Raw genomic sequence first — 19,214 nt, forward strand, 5'->3', positions numbered from 1 at the left:
GAGATAACCACCCTTTCAAAAGCATACAAACTAGCAAATGTTGTAGTTTAATCTAAAAAATTTTAAATTAACATGAAGAAATTGAAACTTGAGAGACAAAATTTGAAAAGCAAAAATCAGAGAAAAGCAGACCTCTAAGAAATGCAGGCTTTCCAAGAAGTTAAAAAACAAACAAACCCCTGTTTTCACAGCATGGAACAAACACACACAACTTGTGGCAGGAGGACTGAATGAAATATGTAAACATCAGTTCTCATAAAAGCAAACAAACAAACAAAACCCTCATCTTAGAAACACAGTATTTCATACAGCAAAACTTTAAGACACCTGAATAACCAGCAACTGAAAGCAGGAAACTGCTTTTTCATGATCTTTTGAGCAGGTTTCTCCTGCACTTGCTTGGCTGCTTGCCAACACTCCTGACCCACGACCCACGGTGCTGCTCGGAACCCTAAAATCTGTGCAGCGGCTGAGCCATATCATTCCACCACACACACGCATGTACGTAGTGTTCTCACTTTATCCTTAAAATGCATAGTTACACATAACTTGAGCAGCAAATACATATTACATGTTGAAGAGTATCTTCTGTATTTTTGACTTATGTCTTTGACCAAAACTCTATTCAAAAAACTATTACTTCCACATAATTTTTTCTAATTCAGTACTCTGATTATTTTGAATAGCATATATAGATTACTATGTTCATTTAGATGCAGGCTAATTTCACTACCTGCCACATTAGAGCAGAGCATAGGGAAGAAATATTACCCAGGGACAGATGGTAATTCAGAAAATAGGGTCCCAAATAGAATTATATCTCTTCTGAGAATTAGGTCTTCCCTCTCACCTAACAGACTACATTTTCTCAGCTGAATTAGAACATGCAAAGAAATAAGTAGACAACTTTTAAAGAACTATATAAAGATAAATGGAAGAACCAGTGCATCCCTAACATTTAAGTTGTGTCCTCAAAAGGTTATCAGGGTTGTGTAAAACCACTGAAAGAATAATTCAATGACCAAACATTTCTGAAAGGAATTTCGAATCACTTATATTTTCATTGTTTGGGCTGATTCCTAGAATGTCTTAGAACATTGAAACTTTCATGTTACATGCAAGGACTCATTAAAGACTTTGCCAAGCGAGCTAGCAGAGTACAGCTGTAAGTCACATTTTTAAAAAACTTGATAGATAATCACAATTTTAAAGTAAACCATGTCCACTGCTACCACCCTAATCCAAGGCACTTCAACTCTGGCATATACTACTTAAAGCGCCTCCTAACTGGTGTGTCTGCTTCTACTTTTCTCTTCCCTACCAATTCATTTTTTCTACACAGAAGGCAAAGTGATATTTCTGAAGCCTAAACCAGGACGTTATTCCTCTGCCCAAAAGCTTCCAATGGCTTTGCATGTCACTTAGAGTAAAATCTATCAAAGACTTGATCTACATGGCCTACTTCTGCCTCCTCTTTAGCCACATCTCTTATTGTTCATTCTTTTACACAACAGTAATTAATTACTGTTGATCTTTAAAATACTCCTTTTCGAGATGCTCTCAATTAAGTTACTGGGTTTTAACTGTACCAGGTATAATTCTAGGTGCTGGGAATATAGCAAAAGAGACGAAATCACTGTCTTATTGTTCTTATATTCTAGAAGTGGTAGATAACAAACATATTAAAAGAGGAGTCAGGGAAACAAACAAACAAAAAGCAGAATGATGGGGAAGAGACTGACTGAAAGAATGATCAGAAATAGGGTGGTTGTGCCAATGAGTGCTCAGGGCCAAGGGTAACGTTTGGCAACACGAAGGAGTGCAATGCTCTGGTACAGACAAGGATTCCAGACAGAGGTGACAGATGGGGATAAGCTTAGCATGTTTGAGGAAAAGCAAAAAGTCAGAGTCTGCAAAAGAATGAACTATAAGAGATGTGGCTAAAGAGGAGGCAGAAGTAGGCCATGTAGATCAAGTCTTTGATAGATTTTACTCTAAGTGACATGCAAAGCCATTGGAAGCTTTTGGGCAGAGGAATAATGTCCTGGTTTAGGCTTCAGAAATATCACTTTGCCTTCTGTGTAGAAAAAATGAATTGGTAGGGAAGAGAAAAGTAGAAGCAGACACACCAGTTAGGAGGCACTTTAAGTAGTATATGCCAGAATTGAAGTGCCTTGGATTAGGGTGGTAGCAGTGGACATGGTTTGAAGGTAGAACCAATGGGAGTTGAAGACAGGTTGAATGAGGGTATAGAGGATACTGAGGAATCAGGAAAAGCTCCTAGTTTGGGGGGCTGACCAACTGGGGTCAAGAGTGATACATTTTACTAAGACAGGAAACGCTGGGGCAGAGGACAATTTGAGGAGAGTAAAATCAAGTGTTCTGTTTTATACAGGTCATTCTGAGATGTTTACTGAATATTCAGTGAAGAATACCAAGTAGACAGATATAAGAGAATAAAGCTAGAGAAAAGATAAGGATTACATACAATCCTATAACATTCAGGTGTCATCGACACACTCATTGAAATTAAACCCACTGGATGAAACGATGCCATCAAGTAAGAGAGGGCACATTGAGAAGAAAAGACAACTGAGGACTAACCTCTGGGCTCTTCAATATTTAAAGGTAAAAAAGACAAAAATCAGCAAGGAGCATGTGAAAGAAGGAATTTGCAAGATAGGGGGAAAAAATTAAAAGAATATAATTTCCTAGAAAGCAGAATTAAGGAAGAGATCAGCCCTATCAAATGATGCTGAAAAGCTCAATAAGGTGAGAACTGATAACTTTCTTCTGAATAGTACAAGATGGAATTACCACTGAAATTGATAAAACAATTTCAATGGAGTATCAGGAAAGAAAGTCTAATTGTGGGTTGAAAAGAAAAGGGAGTTGAGAAGTGAAGGTGATAAAAGTACAGAAAATAAATATCTGCTATGTGTCAGACGCTTGAGATATCTCAGTAGGCAAAAACACAAAGATCCAGCTCTTCACGGCGCTTATACCCTCGCAAAAGGGAGAAGACAGCGAACAGTAAGTGCAGGACGTGTAGATTATACAATACGTTAGAAGGTGACTGTGCTACAAAAAGGAAGTGTGATTTTTAGTTGTGACGGTTGAGGAGAGGGATATAAAATACCACCTGTAACAGAGGACATGGACTAGGTGAGACTTAGAAAGTCAACATAATTGGGTGTTTTACTTTAGTCTAGTTCAGCTGTTCCAGGGCATGTGTGTAAGATATGGGGAACAGGCTTAAAACACAGATAAGGCTCTGTGTCTTACTTGACAAGCACATATAACAAAGGAAAAGAGAAACAGGGAGTTAAGATTTTATAGAAAGATGATTATAGTGATCAAGCACAATATCTGAGCTGAGTAAGGAAAGACGTGAAGTCATGAGACGAACAGTGAGAAGTGGTATGGTCAACCAGAGCGGGCTTGCAAGGAATTTAAAAAAATGTATTGGGATGACTAGTGAAATGAAATGGTAGTCAGAAACAGGGGTGGCTGAAATTATATTTGGGAGGTGGCAAAGGTCTCGGGATGATCACAGGAAAAGCGGCTGCAGTGAAATGAAGGAAAAGATCACTGGAAATGAAGAGGTCAAGGAACTGAGAGGCCAGAACGTTGAATGTATCATCTACAAAGAATGTGAAGTCACCAAGAACTGAGATGGGATGAAGAAAGTGAAAAAGCTGGCAGAGGCGTGCAACATGATAATATGGATGCAATACTTAGATACTTCAAATAAGCTCAGGCTTTTGAGTGAGGTCAGCAAATAAATGACTGGAAAGCAGCTATAAAGATCTCAGAAGTTGCTTGTCAATTTCATCACCCCCCGATTACATAAAGCAAGGAATTAAAAACATCCAGCAAGGGAAAGGTCTACAAAAGCATCTTTTATGAATATATAGGTTTCACTTAAAGCAGTAAAGTAAAGGGAACATGAAGAGAAAAGACTGAGGATATAGGGGACTGCTGATGAAAGATCACTAGTTCCAAAGGACACAGTGGAAAAGATCTGGATGCTTACAAAAGTATAAATGACTAGGTCCAAGTAGAGATTAAAAAAGACAAAAGGAAATAAGAATCCAAGTGATGATGAATGAATGACCCGAGAGCCGGCCTTTAATTCCTGCTGTGGATGGTGTTGCAGGCAGAAAGGTGATTTTAACAGAAATGCCTAAAATCTTAAATCCAGTTATAATTTTAAGTGTGTTCTTAGAATTTCATTCATATCCTCTATCTATATGGCAAAATAAGAAAAACCTTTTCAGGAACATTTCGGGATTGTGGCTCGTAATGGTATGTGGATTATTTTATGACACTCACATACAGTTCCCTGAGAGTTCCAAAAAGGCAGCCCACATATAAAGAGAAAGTACGACCACATGGTATCAGAAAAGGCACATTTGTATAAGAAACACTTAGGGCCTGAATGAATCAGGTTAAATATACATAGTCATTCAAAGATACCTGCATTTAGAGAAAAGCAATCTAAAAGATAACACTCCTGTTTCTAAGAAAGCAAATGTTTTAGGATCAGTCATAATCCAATTAATTAATGAGCAGTATTAATATTTATTTCATGCATTATAAAGCTTAAAAATTAAGAGTTAAAAAAGGAAAAGGATCTGTGTTCAGAAAAGGCATGAAAATCTTTATATAAAACCTGGCTACCAATTAATTTAAGGGGAAAAGGTTGGTTAATAAAAGCTTTCAACTATATATCAAGAAGGTCTTTGAAAAGAAAAGGTCAGGATAGTAGTTACATGAATGCTAAATGTGTGTGTGTGTAGAGGGGGGGAAGATAAAGTAGGAAAAACATTATATATTGATGAAGGAAGGCTTTATTTTATTATATACTAAGCAGTATGATTCATTCAGCTACAATGTGCATACTATCTGTCCAATTTAGTCAAGTAGCTTTCTTTAACTAAAATAAAAGATGAGATAGCTTCCTGAATTGTAAGCCAGTGATTTACATTGCTTCAAGGGATCACAGAATGCGAAGCCTAAAGTCAAAGTAATTTAGGTCATATCCTACAGGGATAACTTCAGAAAAGGCATTTTATATCTATATGCCTATGTTTATCCACATTTCAAAACAAATAAACTGACTGATATTCAAGCCATACGCAGTAATAAACTTCAGCACAAAGTAGAAGATATTATACATACATGCTAAATAATTTTGTTTTTCAAATAAAACAAATATGTACTAATACCACTGAATATGTAGAGAAACTGGAAGATACCTAGACAGTTTATCTTAGTACTCATTCATTCATTCAGAAATATTTATTGAAGATTTAAGGTGTGACAAGCACTATTCCAGACACTGAGGATTCTGCAATTCACCAAAAAAAGTCCCCACTATCACAGAGGTTTCATTCTACGCTAGCACTCTAGACAACTGTCTAGCTTAACCTCTAGAAGGAACTCAATTTTGAAACATTTCTAAAGTAAAGAATATACAAAACTAATTAAAAGTTCACCTCTGCACTAAAATATCCCCCTCCCCTGACTGTCCTTATTCAATCCTCTAAGAGTATTTTTGACGGGCTCCTAATTATAAGGGATTGTCCAAACTGTATTTAGATCAAGTAATGAGCTTCCTCCAACTGTTAAATACTATAAGGGAGCTAATCACTACAGCTGTTCACAGTTCACATGAAAGAAACACGGAATGCTCTGCGCGCCTCGCAGATCCTCTCCTGCTGAAGTCCCTTAAAGCAATCCTAACTCTGGGCTGCCGAGCAGCAGAGAACAGGAAGGCTTTTCTACTTAACGCTTAGAATCTAAGCGTTCCTCACACACAACATCGTTGACCTTTTTAAAATTTTTCCAAGGATTCAAATGTTCACAACACAAGACTTAAATTCTCTGAGCCTCATTGTTTCCGTCTGTTAAAATCATAACGAGAGTACCTATCTCCTAACAGTGTTTTGGGATTAAATGAGGTAAGGCACAAAAAGGGCTTAGCATTCAATCATAATTGATGACATCAACCATCACAATTATCCCAAGTGTGAGTTCTCAATAATAGCAGCTTACATCATCAACGTCCGCAAAACCATAGTTAAGACAGATAATAAACAAGCTAAAAAAGGCTATCTAAAGATTTCTCTGTTTTGGCAAGATGATCACATGCTTATGTTCCTCAAACTTAGCAACAGAGTTGAAGTATCAGTAACACCAATGTTACTAATATCCAGAATTCCTAAAAACAACTGAGTTTGAGAAATCTTCAGGAATCAAATAAAGGTTTCACTACCAAGATGCTTTATTAGCATTTTATTTGCTTTCAAAGACTCAGAACTATTTCCTATCTTTAAAAATACATTTTTTGCCTTTTAGTTCAAAGCAGAGTTTGAAAACTTACTAAATAAATAAACAAGTACACAAAGGAGTTAAGACCATTTAAAAGATACTGTTACTATCTTCTAGCCTCATCCTGGTCAGACCATATTGGAAATCTCAAAAATGATTTCATTCAAAGAAATTAAAAACAAACAACAGAAACAAACCCAAGTAAACAGGTAAAAAAGTCCTTATGTTTAATTAAATCTGGAAAATGATGATGGTCTACAAATAAAGAAATTAACAAAGACAAAAATACTGAAGACCTGAAGTAAAGCAAAAACACTTCTAGTAAGAATCTTTCATTTAAAAACTCTGTGATCCTTCAAAGATCTTGAAGAAAACCAAAAAAATCCCCAAATGGAGAGGTCACTAAATATCCATGAACACTCACCCAACCATTGGTAGGAGACCTCTTGGAGACCCAGATGCTTGAATCAGCTGAAATAGTACCAAGTTTTTACTGATTACTCTTAATAGGGCAATGGAGCACAGGCTAACTCCATACTATCAAATATTAAATAGTATTATTATTGATTAATTTCTACCTTTACCATTACAAATTATTCAAAGGAGAAGGAGACTGAGTAATGAGTCCTAAGGTGAGTGAAACTTTCTGCATGCATGTGTGTAAATGCATACATTTCCTTCAGCTCTATTCATGATGTAAATCTGATAACATAGTTCTTCTTGTAAGCGTAAATACACAAGCAGAATAAAATTTTCTAAATTAATATAAAATTCTTAAAGAAAGCATGTAAAATATTTTTGATATTGGTTCATATAGAAAATTTTAAAAAAACAATTTCTTTTTTAAAGACAATGCCAATTGCTCAATACTAAGTACTTCAGTAACACACAGGAAAAGATTTTCAGTCCCCTGCACTTAAAAAAATATACAGTTCTTAACTTTAGCCTTTTAATATACTAAAGATTCTTCTAATCAGAGGATTTTCATATTTCAACACATAAAAGAACTCATAACAGTAAGACTAAACAAAAGCCTCCTTTCTCAAAGGTGAAGACTATATTCAACATTATAGATTAAAATCTAAAGTTACCTATTTAACAGAAAAATAGCTGATGTTACCTAATTCAAAAGAGGAGTAAAAGCACTGTCAATACTCAGATGAAAATACAGTAATGTCCTCCTCATTCTCGGGAAGCTGACAGGTACGGTGATCCTCCCACCACCACCCTGCATCTCCCCTACACCATGACTTACTCCAAAGGTCTATGTGGTAAAAATTAAGACAGTCTACTACTGCAGAAATGGGCAAGCACAAAAAATGGAAGGGTCTATAGTTCTGTACTCTTCTCAAGTAACTTAAGATATAAAAACAACTTCTGCCTGGTATGTGTGTATCAAGCAAGGAAACAAGTGAAACAACCCTTATTTGGATTAAATGTTTAGATAGAAGACAGGAAACAAAGAAGAACACTGACATTGTAATGTCAAGTAAGCACATTCAAGCTATCAAAGAAACAGTGACATCTCAAGCCAGCAAATATACTACCAATCTGGCTGATAAATGATTTAACGTTTACGTTTCTAAAAACAGCTTTGCAATATTTATATCTATAACTTATTGAACACGAAAGAACTTCTGAAGTCTTGAGAACAGAAACAAAATAAGGAAGACCAAAAGCATATAAAATTTCTTTTGCCTGTAGTAGATTAAGAAAATAAAGTCAGGGAGAGATTTGAGAAGAGAATGGCGAAAAGGAAACCCTAATAGAAGGCTAGCTCTACAGTGATTTCAAATCCTAATGTCCCTAAAAATATGAAGAAAAACTAAGGATAAAGAAGGAAATAATCAACAAAGGAGTAGAGACTGACATATTAAAAACGTGTGTGAGAAAAATTCAAACATTTTGGATCCCTATTGCAAATTTTAAATGACAAAGTATATCAATATTACCTTTCTTTCGAAAGAGTGCATTTAGGTAATTTTCTGCTTGGCATTCAATCTGTTCAGTGTTGGACTGGCCCTGAGATGACAGCTCCTCTGTTGGTGTCGACTGTGAAGAACCAAGAGGTGGTGTACAATCCTGAAACCAGAAGAGAACAGCATGCAAAAAAGCTACTTTTTATTTAAACATGGGACTCCGTTTAAAATGTCAAAAAAACTCTCAATGTTCATTTGTTTATCTGTTAAATAAATTATATACGGAGCATACAATTTGGGAAAGGAGTCAGGAAAAAAGATTTATTTTTGATAGAGGGCCATATCAGCCTCATTCCTTAGCAAAACTATTGTCCAGGGGGATGGGGGGGTGGGGGGCAGGGAAGAACAGATAAAATATACTGTTAAATGAGTTCACTATCTACAGCATGCCAGTAATGAGAGTTTTAAGAACAAAGCAGATATGTTTACCCACGAATCTGACCAAAATGGATTCAAGTTCTCAAGTTCCCATGTCTTCTCAGCCCTTCTCACAATAGTACATAAAGAATGAGGACTTCCCATCTTACAAGATGCTGCTTGTCTAGTTTATGCCCTGTTTACAGTAGGAACTAATAATTAATCATTTCACAGGAGATAATTATAACATCCAAAAGACTTCATGAAAAAGTAAAAGGCTAAAAAGTAGTACTAATTTATTCTCCAACCACTGACTCCTAAGAAATCAGACTATAGGGTGGTCTCAGACCAAATTAGGCTCACCCTTATCTACCTAAACACAAACAGATCTAAACTGAACTTTAAGAGTCAGGGAGCTTTAAGAAAGAGATGTGAAATAAGCAAAAAAGATAAGTATGTTGGGATTTTCACCTGCAAGTTAAGCTAAATATTAGACTTCTAACATAAGACTTTAAAATATTCTTCTCATTACCAAAATCGAGTATTTAAATTTCACTAAGTCACAAATTTTCAGAACAAATTAAGTTGAAAAAATTGTGTTACACTTGTGCAATTAGTTTAGAAATAATTTCATAGCACTAAAACTTACACTGACTGCTTCTCTCTGTAGGTTACAAAATGAACATTTTTCATCCATAGACCAGTCAGTCAGCTCTTCTGGTTCACAGTCTTCAAAAGAGGGAAAAATATAGATTAAATACACTAACTTTATTAAAACAAATAAAATGACCACTCTCCATAGCAATGGCTCATATAAAAAAGCTAACTACTAATAGTAAGGGGAAAGGCCCCCCCCCCCCCAAATTAAACTGATGACATCCAAAAAGAAATACGGAGAGTAATTTTGCACTATTATGGGACAAAGTAGCATGAACAATGAGTTGGTTATAAATTAATTTTCCAACAACGGAGTTTTAAGTATCATCTACCCTTCTGAAAGATCCAATTTATCACTGTCTATTAATTTTTATTTTCACTATGAAAGAAATGAGAACAAACATGAAGATATGGGGATAAAGGAATAAATTTTTGTACATCATGAAATACAACATAAAACAGAGAAATGGAATAAAGCAGCAGAAAAGCCCACAGACTTGAGAAAATGCAATGCTGTTCCAAGAAAAAAGTAGAAATCCACTGCTAAAAAGTCAGATCAGATTTTTATTACACTGTTAAAGGTTTTGTTGCAAGAGAGCAAAAAGCAAGTAAACAAGTTATATTATTCAATACCATACATGGATTTTTTTCACAAGAATGTTCCTTATAATCCAACTATTGTAATATATTAGAAAGTTCGTGGAAAACATTTTCTAATGAAGCAATTTTATGACGATATAATAATACTGCCACCCTAACTATACTTGGTATAGATAGTGATTTTCCAAACTTACTCTGTGCAATAGAAACTGCCTCCAATTTCTTTTCCCAAATAAATTGAATCACAGAACCTCAAATACATAAAACCATTATCATCTGAGGCAGCTATATTGGAACTGATTTGAAAAGCACTGGTGTACCACAGTAATTTCTCTTACACTTCTGAAACATATAGTGAACTTGAATACATGTTTTCTGCTAAACTACAAAGGAAATAAACCCATCTTTCTGGAAGGACAATGAATAAATGCTACTTAGGGTTAGCCCTGAGGATACTTTTGCATTAATCCAGATACACAGGTCAGAGGAGACAATACTGTAATTTGTTGGAATATAAAGAGGGTAGTGATAGCTTCCTTTGATTTTGGCAGTGGTCCATAAATATTCCTATTATTTATTTAAACTTGGAAAAAGTAGGGAATGGGAACATAAGATCCAGAAGGAATAATGGAAAGATGATTGGATTTGAAGTCTCCAAAAATCTGGAATGGAACCTACCAGTTGTAGCCTTACCAAGCCACAAAGGTTTTGTTTTAATTTCCAAATCTGTAAAATAAGGATCCCACCACTTAACTTATTTGTGATTAAGTTTTAAAAATATGAAAATACTTTTTAAACTACAAAATATCATGCAAAGGCTGATTATTAAGAGGTTAAGTCACTAGTCATTATTTTTTAAATCCTGTACTATCACACATATAGGTTAGTTTGCAGAAGACAATTTTAATTGAATATGTGCTTAAGAAAACTGTTCACTTTTTGTAAACAACCTGACAAATCAAAAGGTTTATATAATCTAAATTAAAAAACCAGAACTGCAGGTTCATAATTTCTTCCAACCTTTCACTCAGTCACTACAACAGAATCACAGATTCACACTCTTGAATGTAGGACTGTACAGCTCTCTGACCAATGAAATGAATACAGAAGAAGCAACAGTATACATTCTGGCAGAGGCTTTAAAAGGCATGGCAAATTCCTGCAATTCTCTTGACCTTCCCCCATCCAACATCAGAAGAACCTGCCCCATGAAGCTATTATTCCTTCAGTGTGGAACGTGGAGTCCTAAGGAGATGTGATCCCTGTCCACAGCCCAGACTCCAATGAATAAGGCCACCCATGAGCATGAAACAGACTCTGCAGCCGTTTGTTATGTAGCAGTACTGAAGCAAAAACTTGACTCATAATTTTGATAGATCAAGGAAATCTTACTGCTTTTAAAAATTATGGCCTCATGAATAGGGAATATGAAAGGAATCCAGCGTTGGAGATTTTGAAAAATAGCTGGTAGGTCTGGAAAAGGTATTTTTGAAAAATCATTGAAAGGTTTCATGAAGTTTCAGTGATGAATATGTTGACTCAAGGGACAACAACTTTGGGTTAATTAAGACAATTAGCAGTTGTAAAATAAAACTGGGCATGCTGAGATCACCCTCATTTATTTATTTTAGGGGAGTTCTTCAAGGAAATTTAAAATAAATACCTACATAGTTAAACGAATGGCACGGAATAAACAATGATTACATAAATGCCATTAAATGTTACTGGCTTCAGAAATTTATGAATTTACTTAAAAATATTTAGTAATTACCCTTTATATAGCAACTTTTAATTTTCAGTGCAAATAAATGATGGTGGTATACATTTTTTATATATAGGAAAAGCGATTTTGAAAAATCACCTGGAGGCCAGACTTCTCCCTCTGTCCAGGTTGTCCTTTCAGGTCATAAAAATTAAATAAGCACTAAAACAGAACACATTCGTTTTATCTCTCAAACAAAATTTGACAATGAATCAGATATTCATCTCTAAAATAAGTTGTCTCTCATTTTGAAACTTTAATACGTGAAGGTATAAGCTCAAAAAGGGTCAAATTATGTACCTTATACACCTAGCCTTATTAATAAAAAAGGCTGCGTCACATACAAAAACTGATAGTAAATGAATGATAAAAATCAACCTTTCCACCATGTATACACATTCTTGTGGTCAAAGTCTGGCTCCAATCATTCACCTAATCTACCTGGGAAAGAAAACAGACTTTGAAATTAGAGAGCCTTGTTCTGAACCATGGTCTTTCTACATACTATTGAGAGATGTAGCCACAGGCAAGTTACTTTCTCTGAGCTTCAATTTCCTTATCTGTAAAATGAGGATAATAATAACTGCATCTTAAGGTTGTAGTAAAAATTAAATAAGAACATACGCAAAACACAGAAGTCCAGTAGATGTTACTTTCATTTTCTTTTAACTAATTACACTTCTTTTGAATGCTTTTCTCTTCAGGACCCTCAAGCCATAGAAAATAAATCAGGAGTTTCTAAATCTAAAGCTCAATGAAAAGTGAAAAAGGAGAATGCTGAAACTAGATTTTTCATTAAGGTCATAAAAAAGTGGTTATAACTATGTTAATTTTAATAAAAGATACTGAACAGTAGGCAAAATAATTTAAAAATAACTTTTCATTATGAAACTACATATTAACTATACTGAAGTATGAAGCAGAAAAGAAAAACTATTGATAATCCCATCATCCAGAGATAATGATTAACATTTTGCCATATATCCTTCCAGTTTATATTCCATGCCTTTTAAAAAACCAGGATCAGGACTTCCCTGGTGGCGCAGTAGTTAAGAATCTGCCTGCCAAAGCAGGGGACATGGGTTCAAGCCCTAGTCTGGGAAGATCCCACATGTCATGGAGCAACTAAGCCTGTGCGCCACAACTACTGAAGCCCACACACCTAGAGCCCGTGCTCCATAACAAGAGAAGCCACTGCAGTGAGAAGCCAGCACACTGCAACAAAGAGTAGCCCCTGCTCGCTGAAACTAGAGGAAGCCCGTGGGCAGCAACGAAGACCCAACACAGCCAAAAACAAACAAACAAACACAGCCATAAATAAATAAATAAAAATTAGGAGCAGTTGACTTTTTAAAGATCAATAAAATGATCAACCTCTACCCTGGCTAACCAAGGAGAAAAAGAGAAAAAACCAGAAATGAAAGATGATCCTGATCATTAAAAGAATAGCAAAAGAATACTATTGACAACATTAACTAATCTGGATAAAGTGGACAAATTTTTTGAAAGATACAAGCTACCAAATCTCACGTACAAAACAATACATAACCTCAATATACATTTATCAATTAAAGAAATTATATCAATAATTAATAGCCTTCGAAAACAGAAAGCATCGGCCCAAATGGTTTCTCTGTAATCTCTTCCAGAAAACAGAAGCAGAGGAAATATTTGGTAACTCATTCTTGACTCCAAAATCTGTCTGAACAGACACCTCACCCAAGAAGATACGGAGACAGCAAATAAGCATGTGAAAAAGTGCTCAATATCCCATGCCATCAGAGAAATGCAAATTCCTATGAGATACCACCACACACCTACTAAAATGGTGACGTCCAAAACGCTGGCAACATGAACTGCTGGTGAGGATGTAGGACGAAAGGAACTTAAATTCACTGCTGGTGGGAACATATATTAGTACAGCTGCTCTTGAAGATAGTCTGTTTCTTACAAAGCTAAACCGTCTTTCCTTTCCAAAGGATCCAGCAGTGGTGTTCCTAGGTATCTAACCATGAGTTGAAAATGAATGTCCACACATAAACTTGCACACACTTTTATAGCAGGTTTACTCATAAATGCCAAACCTAGGAATGACCAGGAGGCCTTTCAAATAGGTGAATGGATAAGCAAACTATGGTACATCCGTACAAGCAGTTTTTATTGTTTTACTGCACTTTGCTTTATTACACTTTGCAGATATTGCATTTTTTATAAATTGAAGGTGTGCAGCAACACTGTGCTGAGCAAGTCTATCAATGCCATTTTTTCCAACAGCATTTATTCATTTTGTGTCTGTGTCACACATTTTGCTAAGTCTCACATTTCCAACTTTTTCATTACATTTGCTATGGTGGTCTGTGATCAGTCATCTTTGACATTACTATTATAATTGCTTTGGGGTGCCAAGAATTGTGCTGATATAAGATGGCAAACAATCAGTCCATGCTCTGTATTTGTTCTTTTTTTTTCTGAAGTATAGTTGATTTACAATGTTGTGTTACTTTCTGCTGTATAGCAAAGTGATTCAGTTATACATATATATATTCTTTTTTAGATCCTTTCATTAAGATACTTGTTTTCTTCTTCAAGGCTTAATACTGATTTTATTTATGTATCTTTTTTTTTTCTGATATCTTTATCACTCATTAAAATATTGAATATAGTTCCCTGGGCTATACAATAGGACCTTGCTGTTTATCCATTGTATATATAGTGGTTTGCATCTGCTAACCCCAAACTCCCAACCCAACCCTCCCCCACCCACTCCCTCTTGGCAACCACAAGTCTGTTCTCTATGTCTGTGTGTCTGTTTCTATTTCATAGGTAAGTTCACTTGTGTCATATTTCAGATTCCACATATAAGTGATATCATATGGTATTTGTCTCTGACTTCACTTAGTATGATAATCTCTAAGTCCATCCATGCTGCTGTAAATGACACTGTTTCATTCTTTTTTATGGCTGAGTAATATTCCATTGGGTATATATGTACCACATCTAACCCATTCATCTGTTGATGGACATTCAGGTTGCTTCCATGTCTTGGCTATTGTGAATAGTGCTGCTATGAACATAAGGCTGCCTGTATCTTTTTGAATTATAGTTCTGTCTGGATGTATGCCAAGCAGCAGGATTGCAGGGTGATATGGCAACTCTATTTTTAGTTTTTGAGGAAGCTGCATACTGTTTTCCATAGTGGCTGCACCCAACTTACATTCCCACCAACAGTGCAGAAGGTTCCTTCTTCTCCATACCCTCTCCAGCATTTGTTACTTGTAGACTTTTTAATGACGGCCATTCTGACCGGTCCTGAAGTGGTACATAATTATAGTTTTGATTTGTATTTCTCTCATAATTAGTGATGCTGAGCATCTTTTCACATGCCTGTTGGCCATCTATATGTCTTCTTTGGAGAAATGTCTATTTAGGTCTTCTATTTTTCAATTAGGTTGTTTGGTTTTTTGTTGTTGAGCTGTATGAGATCTTTGTATATTTTGGAAATTAAGCCCTTGTCGGTCACATCATTTGCAAATATTTTCTCCCATTCTGTAGGTTGTCTTCATGTTGCTTATGGTTCCCTTTGCTGTACAAAAGCTTATTAGGTCCCACTTGTTTATTTTTGCTTTTATTTCTGTTGCCTTGGGAGACTGACCTAAGAAAACACGGACACGATTTGTGTCAGAAAATGTTTTGCCTGTGCTCTCTTCTAGGAGTTTTATGATGTCATTTCTTGTATTTAAGTATTTAAGACTTCTGGGGTTATTTCTGTGTATGGTGTGAGGACGTGTTCTAACTTCATTAATTTATATGCAGCTGTCCAACTTTGCCAATACGACTTGCTGGAGAGACAGTCTTTTTTCCATTGTATATTCTTCGTGTGTGTGTTCTGATTGCTCCACCAACTGGCCTGTCCCCAATCTCTCTCCCTCGTTGGGCCTCCCTATTCCCTGCAACACAACAATACTGAAATTAGGCCAATTAATAACCTTACAATGGCCTCTAGGAGTTTAAGTGAAAGGACGAGTAGTAAGTCTCTTGCTTTAAATCAAAAGCTAGAAATGATTAAGCTTACTGAGGAAAGCACATCAAAGGCTGAGACAGGCTGAAAGCTAGGCCACTTGCACCAAACAGCCAAGTTGTGAATGCAAAGGAAAAGTTCTTAAAGGAAATTAAAAGTGAACACACGAATGATAAGAAACCAGACAGTTTTATTGTTGATATGAAGAAAGTTTTAGTGGTCTGAATAGCCAGCCCCAACATTCCCTTAAGCCAAAGCCCAATCCAGAGCAAGGCCCTAATTCTCTTCAATTCAGTGAAGGCTGAGAGAGATGAAGAAGCTACAGCAGAAAAGTCTGAAGCTAGCAGAGATCGGTTCACGAGGTTTAAGGAAGGAAGCCATCTCCGTAACACAGAAGTGCAGGGGAAGCACAGCGCTGGTGTAAAGCCGCAGCAAGTTGTCCAGGAGGTCCAGCTGAGATGATCAGCGAAGGTGGCCACACTGAACAAGATTCTAAATGTAGACAAAACAGCCTCGTATTGGAAGAAGATGCCATCTAGGGCTTTCATAGCTAAAGAGAAGTCAATGCCTAGCTTCAAAGCTTCAAAGGACAGGCTGACTCTCTTGCTAAGGGCTAATGCAGCTGATAACTTGAAGCCAATGCTCATTTACCACTCCAAAAATCCTAGGGACCCCAAACCCACACTATTAGTGCTCTATAAATGGGACAACAAAGCCTGGATGACAGCACATCTGTTGACAACATGGTTTACTGAGTATTTTAAACTCACTGTTGAGGCCTACTGCTCAGAAAAAAAAAAAAATCCTTTCAACATGTGAATGGACTGCTTATGAATAATGCACGTGATCACCCAAGAGCTCTGATGGAGACGGACAACAAGATTTATGCTGTTCTCATGCCTGCTAATACAACATCCATTCTGCAGCCCATTGATCAAGAGTCATTTCAACTTTCAAGTCTTATTATTTAAGAAAAACATTTCATAACGTTATAGTTGCCATAGACAGTGATTCCTCTGATGGATCCGGGCAAAGTAAACTGAAAACCTTCTGGAAAGGAGTCACCATTCTAGATGTCATGAAGACCATTCATGATTCATGGGAGGAGGTCAACGTATCAACATTAAAACAGGAGTTTTGAAGCAGCTGATTCCAGCCCTCATGGATGACTCTGAAGGGTTCTGGATTTCCAGGGAGGAAGTAGCTGCAAATGTGCTGGAAACAGCAACAGAACTGGAATTAGATGTGGAGCCTGAAAACGTGACTGAACTGTTACAAACTCATGATAAAACGTCAAAGGACGAGAAGCTGCTCCTTACACATGAGCAGAGACCGTGGCTCCCTGAGATGGACTCTCCCCTGGTGAGGATGCTGGGAGATGGCTGAGATGACAGCAAAGGGTTTAGAATATCACATAACCGTAGCTGATACACCAATGGCAGGTTTGGAGAGGACTGACTCCAATTCTGAAAGAAGTTCTACGGTGCGTACTATGCTATCAAATAGCACTGAATGCTACAAATGGTTTGTGAGAGGAAGAGTCAATCAACGTGGCACACTTCACTGCTGTCTTACTCTAAGAAATCACCACAGCCATCCTAACCTTCAGCAACCCCACCCTGATGAGACAGCAGTCATAAACACTGAGGCAAGATCCTCCCCCAGCAAAACAATTACAACATGCTAAAGGCTCAAGTGATGGTTAGCATCTTTTAGCCATACAATCTTTTTTAACTAAGGTATGTACATTTTTTTTAGACATAATGCTTTTGCATACTTGAGAGACTACAGTATAGTGTAAAAATAACTGTAGAAAGCCAAAAATTTACATGCACAGGGAAACCAAGAATTCATGTGACTCACTCTATCATGTTATTCTCTTTATTGCAGTGGTCTGGAGCTGAACCCGCAATACTTCTGAAGTATACCTGTACACTTGGAAAAGTCTTTGTGTACACGTTGAGAAAAGCTAATATAACTTACATAACTGACTATAAAATAGTATTAGATTCTCTGGTTTTAATATAAATAATCATTAATTCATGTTAAAAAACTACTCATTTTTTTAGTTAATACTAGGCTATGCGTTCCTAGTGGAAAGAGAGCCTACGTGTTCATTTTTCTTTCCTCATTGCTCATCGCAGTTGCTACCACAAAATAAACATTCAAAATCTGTCATCCAATAAATCTGATTAAAAAGTAGCTTTGTTTGCTCCATCATCATAGTGTTAACGGTTCGAAAAAAAAGGATATTAAGCCAAAAATACTAAATGTTTGTCAGTGGTATAAGTCAGGGATTAGCAAACCTTTACCAGAATATAAACAACAGTCAGAGAGTAAATATTTTAGGTTTCGCAGGACATATGGTCTCTGTCACAACCATTCAACGCTCCTGCTGAAGTACAAAACTAGCCACAGACAACACGTCAACAAATGAGAGGGGCTGTTTCCAATAAAACTGTACTAACTGGGTATTCAATTTGAACTTCATATAGTTTTCAAATGTTACAAAATATTAAATCTTCTTTTGATTTTTTTTTTCAACTATTTAAACATTTCTTGTATTTATTCTGTTTCTGAGATTTTGGATCATCTTTACTATCATTACTCTGAATTCTTTTTCAATCAGTTTGCCTATTTCTTCTTCATGTATTTGGTCTTGTGGATTTTTATCTTGCTCCTTTGCCTGTAACATAGTTCTCTTTTTACTCGTTTTGTCTGATTTATAGTATTTGAGGTCTCCTTTCCCTAGGCTGCAGGGTCATAGTTCCTCTTGCTTCTGCTCTCTGTGCCCGGTGGTGGGGCTGGCCCAGTATCTTGTGTAGGCTTCCTGAAGGGGGTGCCTGGTGCCTGCGTTCTGGTGCATGGAGCTCAGTCTTTTCACTCTGAGGAGCAGGGCCATGTCAGGTGGTGTGTTTTGGGGGTGTCTGTGTTTTCAACTATTTAAAACCATAAAAACCATTCTTAGCTCATGGGCCTTTCAAACCAGTCAGTGAGTGGGGTCTGGCTGCCAACATGCAGTCACTTGCATACCTCATATAATTCCTCTCTGAAATGTGGACACAGCTAGACAAAAACCAATAAGGCTCTACCAGCCACTTTACACGTGACTACTGTACTCTTTTCATATTTTTGTAAACATCCATAGTTAGGGCAAGTAAATCAGATGATCCTATGAATGAAATCAGTTCCCCAATAAGACATGAGAAACAACTGACTAAAGCAGAAAACAAGAGTGAATTTCCGCCTAAGAGTAATGTGACAGTGAGAGAAGTGAGTTTTGGGTTGGTAGAAGAGAGGCACAGAGTATGGGGAACTTTTCAGGGAGTACATAAAAATTCATGACATTCAAAATTTCTTTGGAGACTTTACTCCAAAGAGAAATTTGTTTTCCTCAAAAGGACAAAAAGTCCTGAGAACAGATCAAAGAAGACAGAAAGCTAGGACTTTTGCTTTGTTTTCAACAAATTAAAAATTAGCAACACTCAAAAGCTTTTGAAACCAT

The 19,214-nt window shown here is 36.5% G+C and overlaps 1 protein-coding gene across 12 annotated transcripts in view; it reads right to left on the reverse strand.

Moving 5' to 3' along the window:
* Nucleotides 1-19,214, reverse strand: part of LCORL (ligand dependent nuclear receptor corepressor like) — a 179,003-nt gene that overhangs the window by 108,526 nt on the left and 51,263 nt on the right. For 10 of the 12 annotated variants that reach the window (XM_057726706.1, XM_057726710.1, XM_057726699.1 and 7 more), the window contains exons 3-4: nucleotides 9,322-9,401; nucleotides 8,289-8,418 (exon numbers count right to left, since the gene is read on the reverse strand). In XM_057726706.1, coding sequence (XP_057582689.1) covers nucleotides 8,289-8,418; nucleotides 9,322-9,401 — 210 coding nt within the window. Of the gene's footprint in view, nucleotides 1-6,760; nucleotides 6,808-8,288; nucleotides 8,419-9,321; nucleotides 9,402-11,790; nucleotides 11,856-19,214 lie in introns of those variants that run through there. The other 2 variants (XM_057726702.1, XM_057726712.1) reach the window with 2 other exon arrangements.

This window comes from Hippopotamus amphibius, chromosome 3 (genome assembly GCF_030028045.1).
Source record: "Hippopotamus amphibius kiboko isolate mHipAmp2 chromosome 3, mHipAmp2.hap2, whole genome shotgun sequence".
Taxonomy (NCBI): domain Eukaryota; kingdom Metazoa; phylum Chordata; class Mammalia; order Artiodactyla; family Hippopotamidae; genus Hippopotamus; species Hippopotamus amphibius.